Raw genomic sequence first — 25,388 nt, 5'->3', positions numbered from 1 at the left:
CTCTCATGTTAAGCCTGTCTGTTTGATCAAGCCTTTGCCCAACCCTTCTAACGTTTCTTCTTTTGGCTTTGCATCCATTTTTTCCTTCCGTCTCTTTAATGTACTTATGTAAGTACAGGCTATATGGTGATTGCTGTCTAACAGTCACTGCCATAAGTGACCGCATGCCCATTGTCAAGAAAACAAGAAATTGTAATATTTTTCTTCTGGTAATAACCCTGGCACATTTTCTTATGTACTGGAAGTCAGGCTGTAACTCGATTAAGAACTAGAGTGACGCTAAGGGCCTAAAGTCAACAGTAACAGTGGTTTTGATATGTTAATGAACCAAGAGAAACTTCAATCAGAGTTTAACATAAAGCAATATCAGGAATAGTTTTGAACTGAGTTGTTTTAGTTCAAATGGGGTATATGCAGGATGTAAAAAGGTGTAAGGAAATAAGGTAAAGATAGAGTAAGTTTGTTTTTACAAGCCTAAGAGCTAAAGTAAAGAACAATTTAATCAGTTCTGGGAAGAAAGCATTTCTGAAGACACTGGTTGAGATAATAGAGAGATCAAAGGGAAGGAACGCATTTAAGGAAATACTGAAGCTTACATGAGGGGGTAGCTGTTTAGATCTCCCAGAAGACAGCAGGGTAGCTGGTCAAAACTCCCAGAAGACAGTGTGAATGAGGCCAGACTGAAAGAAGCAGTTGCTGTCAGCCTCGGAGGACAACCCAAGGAAAAAGCACTGTGGCAAAAATTACTGCACTTCTATAGGTTCTAAAATCTATTATGATAGTTACTGAACAAAAAAGGGGGAGGTTAGCTCTGAGGGTAGTTAAGTTAAGATTTGTGGAACTATTTGAAAGTACTGTTCACTGTGTGAAACCATTCATGTGTTTAAGGTAATTGTGTTTTATTCGTTTTTCTTTATTCTTTTAATAAATGTTTACTTTACTATAAAATCTTCACAACTATTCAGGGACATCATTTCTTGATTTCAAAACCACTCCCTCATACTATATAAATTGCAAAAGCCGTTTTGGCAGCTGTTTCAAGTGCGCTCTGGGATTTGAGTAGCTCGGCGTTCACCATCCACCGTGCCATAACACCACTGAGAAAGGACATGATCAATAACCTGGAAAATTCAAGGTGGCGGGTTTAGGGATGAAAACCCCTGCTGGCTGGAACCTATTTTGTTTTATAAAATCTATTCTAACCTGCAAGTTGTTGCATCAAATAGGGGACTGAATTCATGATGTGGTACTTTAATTGGAGAGGAATATTTTTCTTAGTACTGCTTCCCTGTGTTTTCTTTTATTCTTTCATTGAATGTGAGTGTTACTGGCTAGGGCAGCATTTGTTGCCCATCCCTGATTGCCCTTGAGAAGGTGGTGGTGAGCTGCCACCTTGAATCACTGCAGTCCATGTGGTGTAAGAACACCCACAGTGCTGTTAGGAAGAGAATTTTAAGATTTTGACCCAGCCACTGTGAAGGAACGGCAATACAGTTTGAAGTCAGGATGATGTGTGACTTGGAGTGGAATTTGCAGGCGGTAGTGTTCCCAGGCATCTGCTGCCCTCGTCCTTCTAGGTGGTAGAGGTTGTGGGATTGGAAGGTGCTGTTGAAGGAGGCTTGGCGAGTTGCTGCAGTGCATCTTGTAGATGGTACACACTGCTGCTACTGTGTGCCAGTGGTGGGAGGAGTGAACGTTTAAGCATTTATATTCTCGATAGAGAATAAGCATACCCGCTGACTCACAGGAGGCCTTGACTTGTGACAAAAATAGAAAAGGCTTATTCCAGAAGCTTTGCACTCCTGCCACATCCAGTCGTGAATGGTGGTGGACAATTAAACAACTTGCTGGAGGAGGAGGCTCCACAAATACCCCCATCCTCAATGATGGAGGAACCCAGGACATCAATGCAAAAGATAAGGCTGAAGCATTTGCTACAATCTGTGCCAAGTGGATGATCCATCTCGGCCTCTCCCAGTGGTCCCCAGCATCATGGATGCCAGTCTACAGCCAATTTGATTCAATCCACGTGGTATCAAGAAACGGCTGAAGGCACTTCATACTGCACAATCTATGGGCTCTGACAACATTCCAGCAATAGTACTAAGACTTGTGCTCCAGAACTTGCTGTGGTCCTAGCTAAGCTGTTCCAGTACATCTACAACACTGGCATCTGCCTGACAATGTGGAAAATTGCCTAGGTATGTCCTGTACACACAAAGCAGGACAAATCCAACTCAGCCAATTACCGCCCCATCAGTCTACTCTTGAACATCAGTCAGGAATGTGATGGAATGCTCCTCAATTGCCTGGATGAGTGCAGCTCCAACAATACTTAAGAAGCTTGACACCATCCAGGACAAAGCAGCCCACTTGATTGGCACCCCATCCACAAACATTCACTGCCTCCACCACCGACGCACAGTAGCAGCAGAGTGTACCATCTACAAGATGCACTGCAGGAACTCCTTTTGACACCACCTTCCAAACCCACAACTGCTACCATCTCGAAGTACAAGGGCAGCAGACTCATGGGAACACCACCACCTGGAAGTTCTCCTCCAAGCCACTCACCATCCTGACTTGGAAATATAACGCCGTTCCTTCACTGTCGCTGGGTCAAAATCCTGAAACCCCCTCCCTAACAGCACTCCTTACACCACTTGGACTACAGCGGCTCAAGAAGGCAGCTCACCACCACCTTCTGAAGGGCAATTAAGGATGGGCATAAATGCTGGGCTAGCGAGCACATGACCTTCAAACACCTCATCTGCCTGACCCTTAGGGCACCAGCTGCCTGTTATGTAATAGAGTCTGCAGATTGTATATAGCACTTATCAGTCACTTCAGAACCCATCTAACTGGAGTAGAAGCAAGTCATCCTGGATCCCAAGGTACTGCCTAGGAAGAAGGAGGAGGAATGTTTAAGGTGGTGGATGGAGTGCTGATCAAGTGGACTGCTTTGTCCTGGATGGTGTCAAGCTTCTTGAGTGTTGTTGGAGCTGCCCTCATTCAGGCAAGTGGAGAGTATTCCATCACACTCTGGACTTGTGCATTGTAGATGTCGGACAGGCTTTGGAGAGTCAGGTAAGTTATCTATTACAGAATTCATAGCATTTGACCTCTTGTAGCCACAGTATTTATATGGCTGCTGCAGTTAAATTTCTGGTCATTGGTAGCCCCCATGATTTGTTGGGGGATTCAGCGATGGTAATGCTATTGAATGTCATGGGGAGATGGTTAGATTCTCTCTAGTTGGAGATAGCCATTGCCTGAAAATTGTGCGGTGTAAAAGTTACTTGCCACTTACCTATTAGCCCAAGCTTGAATGTTGCCCAGGTCTTACTGCATATGGCCACAGATTGCTTCAATGTTTGCAGAGTGTCCAACAGTACTGAACAGTGTGCATCACATGCTTGTGTGTTTCTTTGGGCAGTGAAACCCTGTTCTTTTGCTTCTTCCCTTAGTACTGTTTGTCTGGTCATCCAACATTGCCATGCAATATCCTGAAGTTCAAGTCCACCACTATCATGCTGGACTGTGGGTTGGACATGACCTCGGCTCTCCAATTCTTGCCTTTGCCACTTGTCCACAGGTAAGCTTCTACTATTGAATCTTCCAATATTTCTAGGTAACATTTTTAAAATTGTAAATCACAGAGGCTCCACTGATGATTCATTTTGTCAAATATACCAGCTGATGTAAGATTGCAACGGACATACTAGAAACATGCTAGTTTAAGGCCCTCGTCTCTGCTGAATTACCTTAGCTAAACTGGGGTAATGATAAGGGTAGAACATTAGTGACACCAGACACTGATGAACAAAAATTAGGCCGTGTTCCTACTGCTGATCACTGGAGCTACCGGACAATGCTGCTGGTTTCTTAATTTCAAAATGCCTGTAAATCCTGCCCCTCATCCACCCAACACACCCCAAAACTCATCCTGCACCTACCTAATGTTGCTGTGCCAGTGGGATTGCACTATGTTGATATTACATCTCTGAATTTGCGAGAGCTGGAACTGCCTTCAACAGTGAAGTTCAATCCTTTGGAACAGCCGCACACCAGATCACAGCTGTAGCTGGGGTGGGGATTGAGGAGCAGTGGGATGGGGGGGAAATCCAAGAAGGCTAACTTCATGGGAGGGCTGGGGGGGAGAGAAAGAGTGCCAGTAAGAACTGGGGGGAGTTTAACTGTGGTAACATGAAGGGTGCCAGCATGTGCAAGGGTACCATCATGAAATAGGAGGCTGGAAGAATGTTTTATATAACCTCAAGAGAGTGGGGAATAACAATTTTAAAACAAGTTAATACTGATGTGAAACAATTTAACGATTGGAGAATATAAAAACATATTCACAGTAGGCTGGAATTTCTACAAAAGAAATAATGGAAAATCTCTAATTTTCCAGTAGCTCCACAAATCAATATTCAATGACCCACATCTGCAAGCTCTTCCTGTGTGGACATTATGTGATGCATGGATTAGGCTTGGATGTAATGCCTGCCACGGTCAAACAACTTGCTAACGCTCACTGCCTGGGCTCATGTGTGAGGAATGTATGGAATGGTGGACAGTAAGTGACTGGATGGTCCATGGATGCTGTCCCAGTCACAATGTAGCTCAGCGTCATGTCTCTCCAATGGCCCCTTGCACCAACAGCCTAGGGGAGGCAAAAAAGGGGTTAACAAATCCTAGACCATTCCGGGTAAAATATTCTGGGAAATTCCTCTTCGATTCCTGAAGGTGATCAAAACAGGTTCCAAGAGATCACAGTGACTGTGAACTCCATTCACTACGTTCCACCCATCTTTGACCAACAGTGATATTAATCTATAACAAAAACAGAATTACCTGGAAAAACTCAGCAGGTCTGGCAGCATCGGTGGAGAAGAAATCAGTTAACGTTTCGAGTCTTCATGACCCTTCGGCAGAACTGAAGCATAGTTAGGAGAAAGGTGAAATATATTAATCTTCTGTGAAGGTGAAAGACGTGTTAACAACAAGAAAACTCAAGCTTGTAACCAGGAAAATACACAAGATGCTAAATTCTATCCACTTTCCTGTATGCCATGGAAATCTGGACAATAAGTAAAGACCTGTGGAAGAAAATAGAGGTCTTTGAAATGTGGCTGCTAAGATGTATGTTTAAAAATCCATACACAGACCACAAGACAAATGAAGAGGTGCTTGAAATTGCAAGAGCAAAAAGAACTCTAAAAAGCGACATCCAGAAAGGAAAATGTCAGTACTTCAGCCATTTGATCAAAGCCGAAAAGCTACTGAGATCTCTTCTAGAGGGCAAAGTGGAGGGCAGCAGAAAGAAACATAAACATAGAGAATAGGAGCAGGAGTAGGCCATTCAGCCCTTCGCGCCTGCTCTGCCATTCATTATGATCATGGTTGATCATCCAACTCAATAGCCTGCTCCCGCCTTCTCCCCATATCCTTTGATCCCTTTTGCCCCAAGAGCTATATCTAACTCCTTCTTGAAAACATACAATGTTTTGGCCTCAACTACTTTCTGTGGTAACGAATTCGACAGGCTCACCACTCTCTGGGTGAACAAATTTCTCCTCATCTCAGTCCTAAATGGTCTACCCCATATCCTCAGACTGTGACCTCTGGTTCTGGACTCCCCCACCATCGGGAACATCCTTCCTGCATCCACCCTGTCTAGTCCTGTTAGAATTTTATAGGTTTCTATGAGATCCCCCCTCATTCTTCTGAACTCCAGCGAATATAATCCTAACCGACTCAATCCCTCCTCCATATGTCAGTCCCGCCATCCCAGGAATCAGTCTGGTAAACCTTCGCTGCACTCCCTCTATAGCAAGAACATCCTTCCTCAGATAAGGAGACCAAACCTGCACACAATATTCCAAGTGTGGTCTCAGCAAGACATCCCTGCTCCTGTACTCGAATCCTCTCGCCATGAACAGCAACATACCATTTGCCTTCTCTACTGCCTGCTGCACCTGCATGCTTACCTTCAGCGACTGGTGTGCGAGGATACCCAGGTCTCGTTGCACATTTCCCTCTCTCAATTTATAGCCATTCAGATAATCTGCCTTCCTGTTTTTGCTACCAAAGTAGATAACCTCACATTTATCCACATTATACTGCATCTGCCATGCATTTGCCCACTCACTCAGCTTGTCCAAGTCACAATGAAGCATCTCTGCGTTCTCCTCACAGCTCACCCTCCCACCCAGCTTTGTGTCATCTCTTATGTGGGACTTTGTCGAAAGCCTTCTGAAAGTCCAAATAAATCACATCCACTGGCTCCCCCTCATCAACTCTACTAGTTACATCCTCGAAAAATTCCAGTAGATTTGTCAAGCATGATTTCCCTTTCATAAATCCATTTGGAGATATTACATTTAGTTCCCTCATCTAAATCATTAATGTATATTGTGAATAGCTGGGGTCCCAGCACCGATCCCTGCGGTACCCCACTAGTCACTGCCTGCCATTTGGAAAAAGACCTGTTTATCCCTACTCTTTGTTTCCTGTCTGCCAACCAGTTTTCTATCCATCTCAATACACTATCTCCAATCCCATGCGCTTTAATTTTACACGCTAATCTCTTATGTGGGACTTTGTCAAGCCTTCTGAAAGTCCAAATAAATCACATCCACTGGCTCCCCCTCATCAACTCTACTAGTTACATCCTCGAAAAATTCCAGTAGATTTGTCAAGCATGATTTCCCTTTCGTAAATCCATGCTGACTCTGTCCGATTCTGCCACTTTCCCAAGTACTCAGCTATTAAATCTTTTATAATGGACTCTAGAATTTTCCCCACTACCGACGTCAGGCTGACTGGTCTATAATTCCCTGTTTTCTCTCTGCCTCCCTTTTTAAACAGTGGGGTTACATTAGCTACCCTCCAATCTGCAGGAACTGTTCCAGAGTCTATAGAATCTCAGAAGATGGCCACCAATGCATCCACTATTTCTAGGGCCACTTCCTTAAGTACTCTGCGATGTAGATAATCAGGCCCTGGGGATTTATCGGTCTTCAATCCCATCAATTTCCCCAACACCATTTCCCTACTAATACTGATTTCTTTCAGTTCCTCCCTCTCACTAAACCCTGCGTTCTCCAACATTTCTGGTATGTTATTAGTGTCCTCCTTTGTGAAGACAGGATCAAAGTATGTATTTAGTAGGTCAGCCATTTCTTTGTTCTCCATTATAAATTCCCCTGTTTCAGACTATAAGGGACCTACATTTGTCTTCACCAATCTTTTTCTCTTCACATAACTATAGAAACTTTTACGGTCAGTTTTTATGTTCCCCGGAGGCTTACTCTCGTACTCTATTTTCCCCTTCTTAATCAATCCCTTGGTCCTCCTTTGCTGAATTCTAAACTGTTCCCAATCCTCAGGTCTGTTGTTTTTTCTGGCAAATTTGTATGCCTCTTCCTTGAATCTAATACTATCTCTAATTTCCCTTGTAAGCCTTGGTTTGGGCACCTTTCCTGCACCAGACAGGAATAAACAATTGTTGCAGTTCACCCATGCGCTCTTTGAATGTTTGCCATTGCCTATCCACCATCATCCCTTTAAGTAACGTTTCCCAATCCATCATAGCCAACTTGTGCCTCAACCCATCGTAGTTTCCTTTATTAAGATTCAGGACCCTAGTCTCAGAATCACATTCCATCTTGATGAAGAATTCTATCATATTATGGTCGCTCATCCCCAAGGGGCCTCGCACAACTAGATTGCCAATTATTCCTTTCTCATTACACAACACCCAGCCTAGGATGGCCTGTTCTCTTGTTGGTTCCTCAACATATTGGTCCAGAAAACCACCCCGTATACACTCCAGGAATTCCTCCTCGACAGTATTGTTACTAATTTGATTTGCCCAATCTATATGCAGATTAGAGTCACCCATAATTACAGGTGTTTCTTTATTGCATGTGTCTCTAATTTCCTGTTTAATGCCATTCCCAACATTACCACTACAGTTTGGGGGTCTGTATACCACCCCCACTAACGTTTTTTGCCCCTTAATGTTTCTCAGCTCTACTCATACAAATTCCACATCATCAGAGCTAATATCTTTCCTCACTATTGCGTTAATTTCCTCTTTAACCAGCAATGCAACTCCACCACCTTTTCCTTTTTACCTGTCCTTTCTAAATACTGAATAGCCCTGGATGTTCAGTTCCCAACCCTGGTCACCCTGCAGCCATGTCTCCATAATCACGACTATATCATACCTGTTTACATCTATTTGTGCGGTTAATTCATCCACTTTATTGCGAATGCCCCTCGCGTTAAAGCACAAAGCCTTAAGGCTTGTCTTTTTACTTGCCCCTTTCCCACTATTTTTCACTGAGGCCCTGTTTGATTCTTGCCCTTGATTTCTCTGCCTATCACTTTTCTTATTCCCCGTTCTGTCTTCTGTTCTTGTCCTTGATTCCCCCTCCCCTGACTCCTTGCATAGGTTCCCATCCCCCTGCCATTTTAGTTTAAACCCTCCCTAACCACTCTAGCAAATATTCCCCCTAGGACATCAGTCCCGGTCCTGCCCAGATATAAGCCGTCCAGTTTGTACTGGTCCCACGTCCCTCGAAACCGGTCCCAATGTCCCAGGAATCTGAAACCCTTCCGCTCACACCATCTCTTCAGTCACGTATTCATCCGATATATCCTGCTATTTCTATTCTGAATACCTTTGATGTCCTACTTTTCAACTTACTTCCTAACTCCCTATGTTCTTTTAGGACCTCATCCCTTTTTTTTTTATCTAAGCTGTTTGTACCAATGTGTACCATGACCACGGGCTGTTCACCCTCCCCCTTCAGAATGTCCTGTAGCTGCTCTGAGACATCCTTGACCCTAGCACCAGGGAGGCAACATACCATCCAGGAGTCTCGTTTGTGACCACAGAAACGCCTATCTAATCCCCTTCTAATTGAATCCCCTATAACTATTGCATTCCCACACTTTTTATTCCTCCTCCGTGCAGCAGAGCCAACCATGATGCAACGAATTTAGCTGTTGCTGCTTTCCCCTGAGAGGCCATTCCCCTCAACAGTATCCAAAGCGGTATATCTGTTTTGCAGGGGAATAGCCACAGAAGATTCCTGCACTGCCTGCCTAGTCCTCTTGCTCTGCCTGGTAGTCACCCATTCCCTCCCTGCCTGTGGACTCTTAGCCTGCAGTGTGACTACCTCTCTATACATGCTATCCACGATACTCTCCGCCTTGCGGATGCTCCACAGTGTCCGCAGCCGCCGCTCCAACTCCAAAACCTGGGCTTCCAGGAACTGCAGCTGGAGACACTACCTGCACACATGCTGGCCCCAGGCACTGGAAATGTTCCCAGCATCTCACATAGAGCAGGAGGAACACACCACGGCTTTGAGCTCTCCTGCCATGACTCACCCCTTTAAATTAAATTAAACCTTTTGGAAGATACTTAATATCAATTACTCTAGGGCCCTTCTTCCCTGCTCCTTGTTGTTCCAGAATATAGCCCTTACAAAAGATGAACCACAAAATAATACCTTAAAAACTATAAGCGATAAAAGTAGTAAATACTTACCCGACTGTACTCATGGTACTCAAAGGATCATTTTGTTCCCTCCTCACCGAACTCCCTCAGTCACCAAACTCCAACTTAAGCACTCTACTGCAGCCCAAAGTCAGCACTGTAAGATGGCCTGTTTTTATACTCTGAATCTAGCCTCTGAAAACCTGTTTAAGCCAGTTATCTAATTAACTAGTTGTAGCTGCAAGCAGAGCCTGTATAAACCCTATTTTAAAGCTGGCCTAAAACTCACCTTCTTCCAGCCCAAACAGCAACTTTTAGTTAATTACTAAATTAAAGAAAGACTAGACTTTAGATAGAAATTAACCGTTAAATTCCCTCAGTCACCAAACTCCACCTTAAGCACTCTATTGCAGCCCAAAGCAGCACCCGACAAAGAAGGGTAAACCTAGGCGTAGTTGGATGATGGATGTCACAGAGCGGTTGCAGGCGAGCTACAGTGCGAGTGTGAGAATGGCACAAGACAGATGAGTGTGACATGCCATGACAGCAGATCTTCTGGTAGGAGTAGATACAAGCAGCAGATGTTAACTGCAGCAGATAACTTATTCAGATTTGTTTGAATTGTTGCAGTGAATCCACTTGATGTCTAACCTAATCCTATGCTCTCTCAGCTTATACACATGACCCCTTGATTTCTGTAACCTGGCCAGTTCAAATAGTCTGTCCACACAGATGTAGTCTGTTACCTTCATAGCTTTAATGCTTCCATTAAATCACCTGGAAGTTACGCTTCTCAGATACTCAAATCGGAAAAGAGTTAACAAAGTGAGCATTGGTCCTATTGTGAGCATTGGTCCTATTGAAAGTGAGTCTGGGGGATTAATAATGGAAAATAAAGAGATGGCAGACGAATTGAACAGGTATTTTGCATTGGTCTTCACTATAGAGGATACAAGTAACATCCCAGAAATAGCTGTAACTCAGGAATTGGAAGGGAGAGAGGAACTCTGGGGGTTGGGGAGGTGGGGGTGGAAATTACAATCACCAGGGAAGTGGTACTTAGCATATTGTTGGAGCTGCGGGCTGACAAATGCCTGAGTCCAGATGGACTTCATCCTAGGGTCTTGAAAGAAGTGGCTAGTGAGATAGTTGATGAGTTGGTTTTAATTTTCCAAAATTCCCTAGATTCGGGGAAGGTGCCATTAGATTAGAAAATAGCAAATGTAACTCCTTTTATTTAAAAAGGGAGGGAGACAGGAAATGGGAAACAACAGGCCAGTTCGCTTAACATCTGTCATTGGGAAAATGTTGGAAGCTATTATTAAAGATATTATGGCAGGGCACTTAGAAACATTCCAAGCAATCAGGCAGAGTCAACATGATTTTGTGAAATGGAAATCATGTTTAACCATTTTATTGGAGCTCTTTGAAGGAGTCACATGTGCTATGGATAAAGGGAAACTGGTGGATGTACTGTACTTAAATTGCAAGAAGGCATTCCACATCAAAAGTTATTGTGGAAAATAAAAGCTGATGATGTAAGGGGGTAACATTGGCATGGATAGAATATTGGATAGCTAACAGAAAACCGAGGGCAGCCATAAATGGGTATTTTTCTAGTTGGCAGGACGTAACGAGTGGAATGCCACAGGGATCAATGCTGGGGCCTCAACTTACAATTTATATAAATGACTTGGGTGAAGGGATAGAAGGTGCGGTTGCTAAATTTTCAGATGATATAAAGATGGGTAGAAAAGTAAGTTGTGAAGAGAACATGAGGCTACAATGGGACATAGGTTAAGTGAGTGGGTAAAGATCTGGCAAATGGAGTATAGTGTGGGACAATGTGAAATTGTCCATTTTGGCAGGAAGAATAAAAAAGAATATCATCTAAATGGTGAGAGATTGAGGAACTCTGAGATTCAGAGGGATCTGGGTTACTTAGTGCATGAATCATAAAAGGCTAATATGCGGGTGCAGCAAGTAATTAGGTAAGCTAAGAGAATGTTATTGTTTATTTTGAGGGGAATTGAATACAGAAGTAGGGAGGTTATGCTTCAGTTGTACAGGACACTGGTAAGACCACATCTGGAGTATTGTGTACAGTACTGGTCTCCTTATTTAAGGAAGGACGTAAATGCGTTAGAAGCAGTTCAGAGAAGGTTTACTAAACTAATACCGTGAATGCGTGGGTTGTCTAATAAGGAAAGATTGGACAGGGTACCACTGGAGTTCAGAAGAGTGAGAGGCGACTTGATTGAAACATGTAAGATCCTGAGGAGTCTTGGCAGGGTGGATGTGGAGAGGATGTTTCCTCTTGTGGGAGAATCTAGAACTAGAGGTCATTGTTTAAAAATAAGGGGTTGCCCATTTAAGACAGAGATGAGAAGAATTTTTTTTTCTGAGGGTAGTGAGTCTTTGGAACGTCCTTCCTCAAAAGGCAGTGGAAGCAGAGTCTTTGAATATTTTCAAGGCAGAGGTAAATAGATTCTTGATGAACAAGGGGTGAAAGGTTATCGGGGGTTAGGCGGGATACTACAGTCAGATCTGCCTTGATCTTATTGAATGGCAGAGCAGGCTCTAAGGGCCAAGTGGCCTATTCCTGCTCCTAACTCGTATGTTCGTTTGCACCTCTGTGACTTTTTAAGCATCTAATTGTAGTACTTGCGTAGCAAATTAAACCTCATGTGAGGAAGTGTGATTATTTGTCATGGATGTTATGCCCTGTTTAATCTCTTTCCTTTCCACTGACCTATTTAGTAACTTCTTTTATTCATTTGTGGGATATCACTGGCAAACCCAGTATTTATTGCCCATCCCTAATTTCCCTTGAGAAGCTGATGGTGAGCCACCTTCTTGAACCTTTGAAGTCAATGTGGTGTAGGTACATCCACAGTGTTGTTAGGGAGAGAGTTCCAGGATGTTGACAGTGAAAGAATGGCCAATATAGTTCCAAGTCAGGGTGGTGTGTACCTTGGAGGGGAACTTGCAGATGGTGGCGTTCCCGTGCATCTGCTGCCCTTGTCCTTCTACATGGCAGTGGTCTTGGCTTTGGAAGGTGCTATCAAAGGAACCTGGGGAGTTGCTGCAATGCATGTTGGAGATTGTGTACACTGCTGCCACTGTGCACCTGGTGGAGGGGGTGGATATTGAAGGTGGTAGATGGGGTGCCACTCAAGCGAGCTGCTTTGCCCTGGATGGCATCAAGCTTCTTGAGTGTTGTGGGAGCTGCACTCATCCAGGCAAGTAGAGAGTATTCCATCACACTCCTGACTTTTGTCTTGTAGATGGTGGACAGTCTTTGGGGAGTCAGGAAGTGGGTTACTAACTGCAGAATTCCCAGCCTTTGACTATAGCCACAGTATTTGTATGGCTGGTCCAGTTCAGTTTTGGGTTAGTACTAAATTTAACCAGCGTTGAGGTGTTGGTGAAGAGACCTATGCATGTGGATGCAAAAGTTATGCACAGGGCTCTGTCCTTTCCATGATTCCCTCGCCTCTATATACAGGTCCTAGTCTCTGACCAATGGTACTTGTATTAGGAGGCCTTTAAACATTATTATAATATAGATGAAAATATTTTGATTGGGGCAAAGGTATTATTTTAAAACCATGTTTGTTTTTCTCTCTAAGCCCAAGACTTTCTAAGCTACCAGGCTGGATTTCAAAAGATGGAAATACCATGCTAGAAAAGGTATAGTAGGAGCTGAAGCTGTGTACTGTACAAGCATGTGAAATTCACTCTGAATGCTATCACACAATTCTGCAGTAAATATTTTTGCATTTCTTAATTTAGGTGAGAAGACGTTGAGTTATTACTCCCTCTCTCGTTATCTCTCTCTTTCTCTTTCTCACACTCTTTCTTTCTCTTTCTCACTCTCTTTCTCTGTCTCACTCTTTCTTTCCCTTTCTCACTCTCTTTCTTTCTCTTTCTCACGCTCTTTCTTTGTCTTTCTCCTCTCTTTCTCTTTCTCACTCTCTTTCTCACTCTTTCTTTCTCTTTCTCACTCTCTTTCTCTTTCTCACTCTCTTTCTCTTTCTCACTCTCTTTCTCTTTCTCACTCTCTCTCTCTCACTCTCTCTTTCTCACTCTCTCTCTCTGTCACTCTCTCACTCTCTCTTTCTCACTCTCTCTTTCTCACTCTCTCTTTCTCACTCTCTCTTTCTCACTCTCTCTTTCTCACTCTCTCTTTCTCACTCTCTCTCTCTTTCTCACTCTCTCTCTCTTTCTCACTCTCTATCTCTTTCTCACTCTCTATCTCTTTCTCACTCTCTCTCTCTTTCTCACTCTCTCTCTCTTTCTCACTCTCTCTCTCTTTCTCACTCTCTCTCTCTTTCTCACTCTCTCTCTTTCTCACTCTCTCTCTTTCTCACTCTCTCTCTCTTTCTCACCCTCTCTCTTTCTCACCCTCTCACTCTCTCTCTCTTTCTCACTCTCTCTCTCTTTCTCACTCTCTCTCTCTTTCTCACTCTCTCTCTCTCTCTTACTCACTCTCTCTCACCCTCTCCCTCTTTCTCACCCTCTCCCTCTTTCTCACCCTCTCTCTCTTTCTCACCCTCTCTCTTTCTCACCCTCTCTCTCTTTCTCACCCTCTCGCGCTCTCTCGCGCTCTCTCGCCCTCTCTCGCCCTCTCGCCCTCTCGCCCTCTCGCGCTCTCTCGCTCTCTCGCGCTCTCTCGCCCTCTCGCGCTCTCTCGCCCTCTCGCGCTCTCTCGCCCTCTCGCGCTCTCTCGCCCTCTCGTGCTCTCTCGCCCTCTCGCGCTCTCTCACCCTCTCGCGCTCTCTCATCCTCTCGTGCTCTCTCACCCTCTCTCTCTCTTTCTCACCCTCTCTCTTTCTCGCCCTCTCTCTCTTTCTCGCCCTCTCTCTCTTTCTCGCTCGCTCTCTCTCTCTTTCTCGCTCGCTCTCTCTCTTTCTCGCTCGCTCTCTCTCTCTTTCTCGCTCGCTCTCTCTCTTTCTCGCTCGCTCTCTCTCTCTTTCTCACTCGCTCTCTCTCTCTTGCTCGCTCGCTCTCTCTCTTTCTCGCTCGCTCTCTCTCTTTCTCGCTCGCTCTCTCTCTTTCTCGCTCGCTCTCTCTCTTTCTCGCTCGCTCGCTCTCTTTCTCGCTCGCTCGCTCTCTTTCTCGCTCGCTCGCTCTCTTTCTCGCTCGCTCGCTCTCTTTCTCGCTCGCTCGCTCTCTTTCTCGCTCGCTCGCTCTCTTTCTCGCTCGCTCGCTCTCTTTCTCGCTCGCTCGCTCTCTTTCTCGCTCGCTCGCTCGCTCTCAATCGCTCGCTCGCTCTCAATCGCTCGCTCGCTCTCAATCGCTCGCTCTTTCTCAATCGCTCGCTCTCTCTCTTTCTCGCTCGCTCTCTCTCTTTCTCGCTCGCTCTCTCTCTTTCTCGCTCGCTCTCTCTCTTTCTCGCTCGCTCTCTCTTTCTCGCTCGCTCTCTCTCTTTCTCGCTCGCTCTCTCTCTTTCTCGCTCGCTCTCTCTCTTTCTCGCTCGCTCTCTCTCTTTCTCGCTCGCTCTCTCTCTTTCTCGCTCGCTCTCTCTCTTTCTCGCTCGCTCGCTCTCTTTCTCGCTCGCTCGCTCTCAATCGCTCGCTCTTTCTCAATCGCTCGCTCTTTCTCACTCTCTTTCTCACTCTCTTTCTCACTCTCTTTCTCACTCTCTTTCTCACTCTCTTTCTCACTCTCTTTCTCACTCTCTTTCTCACTCTCTTTCTCACTCTCTTTCTCACTCTCTTTCTCACTCTCTTTCTCACTCTCTTTCTCACTCTCTCTCTCTTTCTCACTCTCTTTCTCACTCTCTCTCTCTCTTTCTCACTCTCTCTCACTCTCTCTCTCTTTCTCACTCTCTCTCTCTTTCTCACTGTCTTTCTCTCTCTCTCTTTCTCACTCTCTGTCTCTCTCTCTCGCTCACTCTCTCTTTCTCTCTCTTACTCGCTCTCCTTTCTCACTCTCTCTCTCTTTCTCACTCTCTCTCTCTTTCTCACCCTCTCTCTCTTTCTCACCCTCTCTCTCTCACCCTCTCTCTCTTTCTCACCCTCTCGCGCTCTCTCACCCTCTCGCGCTCTCTCACCCTCTCGCGCGCTCTCACCCTCTCGCTCGCTCTCACCCTCTCGCGCGCTCTCACCCTCTCGCGCGCTCTCACCCTCTCGCGCGCTCTCACCCTCTCGCGCTCTCTCACCCTCGCGCTCTCTCACCCTCTCGCGCGCTCTCAGCCTCTCGCGCGCTCTCAGCCTCTCGCGCGCTCTCAGCCTCTCGCGCGCTCTCAGCCTCTCGCGCGCTCTCAGCCTCTCGCGCGCTCTCAGCCTCTCGCGCGCTCTCAGCCTCTCGCGCGCTAGACAGATTTTTAATTAGTAACGGGTTAAAAGGTTATGGGGAGAGGGTGGGAAATTGGAGTTGAGGCCAATATGAGATCAGCCATGATCGTAATGAATGGCGAGGTAGGCTCAAGGGGCTGAATTGCCTCCTCTTGCTCCTAGTTCTTATGTTCCCAATGGAAGTCCCTGGAATGCTCCTTTGCTTTCAAGAGAGCAGGAATATAAAATGATGTTTGGAGAAAGAGGTGGTTGGGGAGTGTTCCTACAGCTGTACAAAGTCCTGTTTTGACCATATTGGGCTACTGTGTATAGTTCTGGGCAGCAAACCTTAGAAAGGATATATTGACATTGGAAGGAGTACAGTGCAAATTGACCAGAATGTTACCAGGGATCCAAGGGTTAAACTATGAGGAGGAATTACATAAATAGCATTGTACTCCCTGGAATATCAAAACTTAAGGGGTGATATGATGAAGGGTTTTAGGATTGTGAAAGAAATTGATGGGTGACATAACTTTAAAATCAAAGCCAGACATTCAGGAGATGAGTTAGGAAACATTTCTTCACATGAAATGTGGTAAAAGTATGGAACTCTTTCCCACAAAAAGCAGCATGTGTGAGATCAGTTAATCATTTTAAACCTGGGAAGGCTGGATTGTTTTGTTGGATAAGGCTATTAAGGGATATGGAGGCCAAGGCAGGTAAGTGAAGTTCGGATGCAGATTAGCCATAATCTGTTTGAATGGTGGAACAGGCTTAAGGGAGTGAGTCGCCTACTCCTAAATTCCCAAAACACTCCAGGTGGGGTGAGGCACTGCAGGTTTTTAACAAGATAACAGGATAACTTCGCCCTCGATGAGTTGGAGTCGGTTCTTGTCGATCCACATTCTGTCAGACAGCAGAATGGTTATTGTGGAGTCGAGGGAAGTGGAAGAGAGGTACAGTGTAGGCATCGAGTGACTCTGCTATGGTGACTTAACTGAGCATGCAGACAAAGTAAATGAGAAGATCAAGGATGGAACCTTGTGATGCTGGTTACAATTATTCACACAATTGTGAACGGTAACCATGCAAGGTGGAGACTCTGAACGCGGCGCACGTTTTACCTCACTCATTCAGAAACAATCGATAATTACTTGTAATTCCTGACATAGGTTTTAAACAGCTTGAATCTAATGTTTTAATTATAGGAGCTGAAAGATTGCGCTGGGCGAGCGTTCGTTGACTCTGTACCAGAATTCTGCCTACCTGAGGTAAAAAAATTACATTGTGTCTGAGTAGGTGACTTGGCATGAGACAGAGCAATAGTCTGGTGTTAGTTATGAATCATTAAATTCCATTCATATTGTTATGTCCAGTAGTAAAGTCAGTGGACTCTCATTCATACTGGGACTTCTAGCAATAAAATAATGGACTCCCATTCACGCTGGCTCCTTTAGCAGTAACAATTTCTTTATGCTGCCATTCATATTCACATGATGTAGCATGTCTTCCTTGGGTTAGGTGGCTGAGGATCAATACCCCACCAGTCTCACATTGGGGCAATGGTGAAAATGACTGCAGCTGCTCTGAAAAGCACGAAATTCATCCTTACTAGTCATGCCCCCAGAGTGAGCAAGAGGGAAAGGAACTGGATGGTGGAGCCCTGTTGGAGTTTGTGTTTAGAAATATAACATTTTTACGCACAGATATTGGGAGCGTGCATTCCCTTAAACCAGTGCTTCCCAAACTATTTTCCACTGGTACTTTGAAATTGTCGTGACCCCCTCAGTGGGAGCTTTGAGAGTGTGGTGGGGAGCAGGGAGAGATCTGTCAGAGTGGGGTGGGGGAGTGCTGTTGACCTGTGAGAGCGGGGTGGGGGAGGGGGGCGAGGGGGTGGGCAGACTTTTTCATCCTCACGTATTTTTTAAAAACGTACCTTTTCAGTTTGTTTTCTGGAGCAGGGATCAGGCCTCAAGCATTGGCCACCAATAAAAAGCCACAAGGATTTAAAGGGGCCTCACAGCTGTTAACATCCAGTTGGAGCTCTGCGGCAGCCATTGCTGCTGCAGAGCTCACGACCCCAGCATTCCGCCTTGTGAGCCCCAGTTTAGGAAGCCCTGCCTTAAACATTCCTTCCCTTTTAGGCAGTGTGTGCAAATAAATGGTATTGTGCCTTTTGCACTAGAGTTTATTTCACTTTGTAGCTGCATTCCACTAAAATGCTCCATGACCTCCATTGCAGACAGAGTTGCTCGACCTCTCCACTGTAGATGTCATCCTGATATCAAATTACCACTGTATGATGGCATTGCCGTACATCACAGAGCACACTGGCTTCACTGGGACAGTATATTCCACCGAGCCCACAATGCAGATTGGAAGGTAAGCACTTCAGTGGTGTTTTGAAAATGCTTTTATTCTTTCTCCCCTCCTTTTCTCATTCCTCGTTTTCTACCCTCCCCTTCTCTCCTGACGATGTTAACTCTGGTCGGAGTACTATTCTACTGCCTATTGGTAACTCTCTCAAAGTGGCCATTCGAGTGTCACCTGCAGGGCCAACTTAACGTTCCTCTGAAAGCCAATGTGCAGGGAAGCATCACCATTACCAAGTTGGTACAATTTTAAAAGGAGTGCAAGATGAGACACATCTGGGGATGTCCTGCACATATCTTTGAAGGTGGCAGGTCCAAGCAGTTTAAAAAAAGCACGTGAGATCCTGGGCTTTATATATAGAGGCATAGAGTACAAAAGTCAGGGAGATATGATGACCCTTTATAAAACGCTAGCTTGGCTGGCATATTGTGTCTAATTCTGGGTAGGACACTCTAGGAAAGATGTGAAGGCGCATGAAAGATTGGTTCCATGGACAAAGGATTACAGTTAGTGGATATGCTGGAGAAACTGGGATTATTCTCTTTCAATCAGAGAAGGCTAAGAAGTGATTTTACAGAGGCATTTAAAACCATTGTCAAATTGAAAGAAACACTGTACAAATCTGCAAAGATTAGCGGTAGGTCAGAAGATTGGTCAAATTTTAAGAACCAGCTACAAAAATTAGAGGGAGGAAGTTGAGTATGATAGAAAGCTAGCTTGTAATATAAAAACAGATAAAGTTCTACAAGTATTTAATGGGAAAAGAGTAACTAAAGCTCATGTTGGTCCTCTAGAGAGTGAGCCTGGGGAGTTGACCATGGAAAACAAGGAAATGGCAGGGATGCTGAACAGGTGTTTTGTACCTGTCTGCAATATAGAAGACTTGGAAAACTCCCAAAGACACTTGAAAATCACCATAACCAGGGATAAGATGCTGGGAAAACTATTAGACCTAAAGGCTGACAAGTCCCCAGGACCAAATGGCCTGCCATCCTATGGTCTTAAAGGAAGTGGCTATAGAGATAGTAGATGCATTGGTTATAATCTTTCAAAATTCCTTAGATTCTGAAAAGGACCCAGTGGACTAGAAAATAGCTAATCTAACACCTTTATTCAAGAAAGCAGGGAGACAAAGCAGGAAACTACCAATTAGCCTAATATCTGTCATAGGGAAATTGCTAGAATTCATCATTAAGGAGGTTACAGCAGGATATTTAGAAAATCATAATTTGATCAGGCAGAGTCAACATGGTTTTGTGAAAGTGAAATCGTGTTTAACTAATTTATTAGCATTTTTTGAGGAAGTAATAAGCAAGGCAGATAAAGGGGAACCTATAGTTGTGGTACACTTGAATTTCCAGAAGGCATTTGATAAGCTGCCACAAAATAGCATTACATGGTGTAGGGGATAACATTAGCATGGATAAAGGATTGGCTAGCTAACAGGAAGCAGAGTCAGGGTAAATGAATCTTTTTTTGGGTTGGCAAGCTGTAACAAGTGGGGTGCCACGGATCAGTGCTAGGGCCTCAACTATTTACAATCTACATCAATGATTTAGGATGTATGGTAGCTAAATTTGCTGATTACACCAAGATAAGTAGGAAAGTAAGTTGTCAAGAGAAGGTGGAGAGTCTGCAAAGGGATATAGACTGGTTATGTGAGTGGGCAAAAAATTGGGGGCTGGAGTATAATGTGGAAAAATGTGAACTTGTCCACTTTGGCAGGAGGAAGAGAAAAGCAGTATATATTTAAATGAGGAGAGAATGTAGTACTCAGTGGTACAGATGGATGTGTGTATTCTGGTATATGAATCACAAAAAGTTAGTAGGCAGGTACAGCAAGTGATTAGGAAGGCAAATGGAAAGTTGGCATTTATTACAACGGGAATGGAATATAAAAGCAGGGAAGTTTTACTGCACCTGTACAGGGCCTTGGTGAGACTACATCTGGTGGAATACTGTGTGCAGTTTTGGTCTCCTTGTTTAAAAAAAATATATAATTGCGTTAAAAGCAGGACAGAGAAGGTTCACTCGATTCATTCCTGGAGTGAGGGACTTTTCTTATGAAGAAAGCCTCAGCCTGTTCAACCTATACCCATTAGAGTTCAGAAGAATGAAAAGTCAACTTATTGAAACATGTAAGATCCTGAGGGGATTTGATAGGGTAGATACAAGGAGGATGTTTCCACTTGTGGAAGAGACTAAAACCAGTTTAAGAAAAAGAGGTCTACGGTTTAAGACGGAGATTAGGAGAAGTTTTTTCTCTCAAAGGATCATTAGTCTGTGGAATTCTCTTGCACAGATAGCAGTGGAAGCTGGGTTATTGAATTTATTCAAGGCAGAGTTAGACAATCTTTTGATAGACAAGAGTGTTAAGGATTATGGGGAGACAAACGGCAAAGTGGAGTTAACCACAACCAGATCAGCCATGATTTTATTGAAGGGTGGAGCAGGCTCAAAGGGCTGAATGGCCTATACCTGCTCCTGCTCCTAAGTCCTATGTTTCTATGTTCATTAAGTGTTTAGAAAGAGAAACTGTTTCCAAAGGCTGAAGGGTCGATTATGATTGGCAAAAGAACCAGAGGTGACATGAGGGAAAACCTTTTTTAACTGGATCTCCCTACCCAACACCACTGTGGGAGTACTTTCATGACAATTCCAACCACCACCTTCTCGAGGGCAACCATGGATGAGGACAAAAAGTGTTCCTTGGCAGTGATACATCCCAAGAATGAAGTTTAAAATTATACAATGGTCCAAATAAAACAAATCATCAGAAAACCTCAAGACTGGAAAAGATTGTTGATCTTATTCTGCGCTCCTGCGATGGTAATGGTTGTAAATAATGTATTTCACTTCAAGTCTTTGAATGGAACAAAATTACTTACCCTTGTTAAGCTGTTCCAAAAATAAGCACCCACTGTCTTAGTGAAGTAATGCTTTCTGATAACTAGCTTGAATCTATCCCTTTTCAGCTTGTACTACTTTCCACATATTTGGTTATCCCGTACCAAATTAAATATCCCTGACTGACCTTTGGAAATAAAACCATAGAGAATCGTTACGGCACAGAAGTTGACCATTCAGCCCACTGAGTCCATGCTGACTCTTCTGTGCAGCAATCCAGTTATATATTGAGAAATCAGAATGAAATATAAGAGTGCTGAGAAGGCACACAGGGTCAGGTGGCATCTAAAGTAGGAAGTCCTTGTTTATGAGTTACTAAAAGCTAGCAGGCATGTGCAGCAAGCAATTAGGAAGCCAGATGGTATGTTAGCCTTCGCCACAAGAGGATTTGAGTACAGGAGTAAAGAGGTTTGGTGAGATCATACCTGGAATATTGTATACAGTTTTGGTCTCGTATCTAAGGAAGGATATCAAATAACATTAATGCCACACTAGTGCCAAGCAATGACCACCTCCAACAAGAGAGAATCTAACCGTCGCACCTTGACATTCAATGGTATTACCATCACTGAATTCCCCACTATCAACATCCTGGGGGTTACCATTGACCAAAAATCAAACTGGACCAGCCATATAAATACTGTTGGCTACAAGAGCAGGTCAGAGGCTGCAGAGAGTAACTCACGTCCTGACTCCCCAAAGCCTGTCCACCTTCCACAAGGCACAAGTCAGGAGTGTGATGGAATACTCTCCTCTTGCCTGGATGAGTGCAGTTCCATCAACACTGAAGAAGCTCTATACCACCCAGGACAAAGCAGCCCGCTTGATTGGCACCCCACCCACCACTCATCACTGAACATTCACTCCCTCCACCACTGACACATAGTGGCAGCAGTATATACCATCTGCAAGATGCACTGCAGCAACTCACCAAGGTTCCTTCGACAGCACCTTCCAAACCCGCAACCTCTACCATCTAGAAGGACAAGTGCAGCAGATGCATGGGAACACCACCACCTGCAAGTTCCCCTCCAAATCACACACCATCTTGACTTGGAATTATATTGCCATTCCTTCACTGTCACTGGGTCAAAATCCTGGAACTCCCTTCCTAACAGCACTGTGGGTGTACCTACACCACATGGACTGCAGTGGTTCAAGAGGTGGCTCACCATCATCTTCTCAAGGGCAATTAAGGATGGGCATAAATGCTAGCCTAGCCAGTGACTCCCACATTCCATGAATAAATAAAATATACTTGCCATAGTGGGAGCAACTGAGATTCACCAGGCTAATCCCTGGGATGCTGGGATTGTTTTATGAGGAGAGATTGAATAAACTGTGCCTGTATTCTCTAGAGTTTCAAAGAATGAGAGGTGATCTCATTGAAACTTGTTAAATTCTTACAGTGCGTGTCAGGGTAGATGTGGATCGGGTATTTCCCCTGGCTGGTGAGCCTACAACCAGGGGATACAGGCTCAGAATAAAGGACAGGCCATTTAAGACTGAGATGAGGAGGAATTTCTTCACTCAGAGGGTGGTGAATATTTGGAATTCTCTACCTCAGAGGGCTGTGGAAGCTCAATCGCTGAGCATGTTCAAGATAGTGGGGGGGGGGGGAAAGAAGATGGCATAAACGTAGCTGATCAACCATGATCTCTTTGAGTGGCGGAGCAGGCTCAACGGGCCGAATGGCCTTTTTCTGCTCCTATGCTCCAAAAACCATTGAAAGTGCTCAGAAGAGGGTTTGCAAAGTCATTCTTGGCCTCAAGTACCATAATTACTCAGATGCCTTATGCGATTGTGGCCTGGAGTCACTCAAGAACAAACCTGATCAACTCTGCCATTCTTTCGCGAGATCACCACCGAACTCCTCCAAACTTCATCACTTGTTACCTGCAGACTCGATCTCGCAGCGGCTACCAGCTCCAGAAATCAAATCCGCCAACTGAATTAAGATGTAAAATGACAAGATTTAAAAGTAGCCCAATGCCATTCTTCATCCCCAACAATGAATGAACTCTAACGACTATTATACTTTAAACACTGATAATGTAAAGACCGTAATCTAATGATCGGTCCTTATTCTACTCTGTTCTTTTTATTATTTTTTGTATTTTTATATTTTACTTGGAGTGATTGATTGTAAAACTGGCCCTTGGCCACGATGAAAGTTGATTTGCAAATAGATAACCCTTCGATAATAATAATACTGAACACAGTTTAGTAAATTTCCATTATATTTAAATCGTTAACATTTAAAATTTTATATTTTTTCTTCTCTTGTTCTCAACAGGCTTCTCATGGAAGAGCTGGTGAACTTTATGGAGCGTGTGCCCAAGCCACAGTCTGCCACCTACTGGAAGAATCGAGAAATGCTCAGGTACAATGATGAGCGGAACTATTTCTGGCTAAGACTGTACAGTTTTCTCTTGTTTTTCCCTTTTGTTTCTTGATGAGATTTTCATGTGGGTTTTCTGGATCCATATGCCTGGTAGTGTGGATGTTAACAGCTTTACTGGTGACATTTATTAATTTATTTTCCTTTATTTAATTTTCTACATTTAAGTTATTGCAAGTGAATTCTATGTTCTTTGTCGACTTAGTTTCTAGGAGTACAGGTTACAGAAAACACAACTCTGATATTACTGTGCAGAAATGCCTGTAGCAAGTTATATAGAGTAACCCAAATAGGTTCTGAGTAGTTGCCTATTATAACACATGGAGATACAGATTAACTGGACCAGCCATGTAAATACTGTGGTTGCAACGTGTACCATCTACAACAAGAGTGTCCAATCTTTATGCCATATTTCAATTTTTTTCTCACTCACTGGGCCAGTGCGCAAATTCTGGAAAGATAAGGCTTTAGAAATTTATCTTGCTATTAGTCAAAACCACAAAACATGTGCGTTTTTATAAACAAGCTTCAAATGAGAAGACTCGTTTATTAGCTTGCTTTCTTGTCACTGTATTGAACACTGATTTAGTGAGATATCTGAGATTGTTTTTGCTTGCGCAAGTAGTCTGTGTCTGCCCGCACACTTGCAATGCGGAGTGTTCTGGATAGATGTCCGTCTGTCAGGAGTGACCTTGATTTTGTTTTGACGTTTTCCATTTATGAAAAAAGCTTCTCGCAGCAATATTTGCTGCCAAACAATGCAACGAATCGATAGATTTGGACAAGACTCTGAGGGAACGTATTGACTATAAATATGTCAGAAGGTCATGCTCTGCGAAAGCTTTCTTTATGTCACTGTCATTTTGGACTTCTGTTTGTTCTACTTGGAACACAGCATGAGCATCAGTGGCAGCAGTTCTAAATGTATCTGCAAACAGTTTCAGTTCATCACAGTGTTCCTAGAAATCCAAAAATCTTTGTTTGAGCTCATCTCTCAGGCTGCCAGTCAGCGCAGAATACTTTATTGGTTTAATGCCTCAGCAAGCCTTGTTGAAAGCATTGTGAAATGGACAACTTTCTTCATAATCAACTGTTTCTGAATTATTTCTTTCTTCTGAATGAACATTTGGACATGTTCATAAAGTTTGTTGACAAATTGATCCTTTCCTCGTAGTTTCACATTCAAACCTGCGAGAAACTCGGTGATGTCAACTAGGAATACCAAGTCATTCAGCCACTCATCATTGTCCATGAAGCTTACATCCTTTTCTTTGTTTGTCATGAAGGTTTTTTTATTTCTGCAAGCAGTGACCAGAATCTGGCTCGTGTGTCCACCCTGACGAGCCAGCGAACATGTCTGAAGTAAAGGACGACGTCGTGGTCTGACCCTACCTCTGTAAGAAAGGCTTGGAACTGTCTGTGATTGAACCCTTTGGACTTTATGAAATTAACCCTTTCCATCACATGTTTCATCTCAGGGTCTTTGCACACAGCTGCTCTTGGTGAAAGATGCAGTGATGTGTGATGACTTCATGAGGCACTGATTTGAGTATTAATCCATTGTGCTTTGTCTGCCATCGCAGATCCCCATCAGTTGTCAGACCACAAAGTTTGTTCTCTGGAAGACCGAATTTCACCAAGACACGTCAAAAATGTCTTGTCCCGTTGTTATGCCTTTCACCAATATAGGTCAAACAGTTCCTCAACGGCTTTGAACTTTTTCGTGACTCCTCATGCAAAGATTGCCAGTTGAGCTGTACTACTCACATCTGTGCTGTCATTGAACCCTAGACTGGAAAACTAACGGGCATCGAGGCTTTTGATCAGAGAAGTTTGAATGTTAAATGCGAAGTCGTCTACTCTTCTAGCAACGGTCTGATGTGAAAGGCTGGTCTTCTCTGGCATT

At 44.0% G+C, this 25,388-nt stretch overlaps 1 protein-coding gene across 2 annotated transcripts in view; it reads left to right on the top strand.

Annotated features, from left to right (window-relative positions):
* Nucleotides 1–25,388, top strand: part of ints9 (integrator complex subunit 9) — a 49,706-nt gene that overhangs the window by 1,016 nt on the left and 23,302 nt on the right. For both annotated transcript variants that reach the window (XM_078557437.1, XM_078557438.1), the window contains exons 2-6: nucleotides 3,468–3,595; nucleotides 13,150–13,210; nucleotides 17,010–17,072; nucleotides 18,044–18,183; nucleotides 23,378–23,464. In XM_078557437.1, the coding sequence (XP_078413563.1) occupies nucleotides 3,468–3,595; nucleotides 13,150–13,210; nucleotides 17,010–17,072; nucleotides 18,044–18,183; nucleotides 23,378–23,464 (479 nt within the window). The remainder of the gene's footprint in view (nucleotides 1–3,467; nucleotides 3,596–13,149; nucleotides 13,211–17,009; nucleotides 17,073–18,043; nucleotides 18,184–23,377; nucleotides 23,465–25,388) is intronic.

Source organism: Cetorhinus maximus, chromosome 14 (genome assembly GCF_964194155.1).
Source record: "Cetorhinus maximus chromosome 14, sCetMax3.hap1.1, whole genome shotgun sequence".
Classification (NCBI taxonomy): Eukaryota; Metazoa; Chordata; class Chondrichthyes; order Lamniformes; family Cetorhinidae; genus Cetorhinus; species Cetorhinus maximus.
Note: the sequence above shows the minus strand (reverse complement) of the source record. Positions and strands in the feature narration are given on the sequence as shown.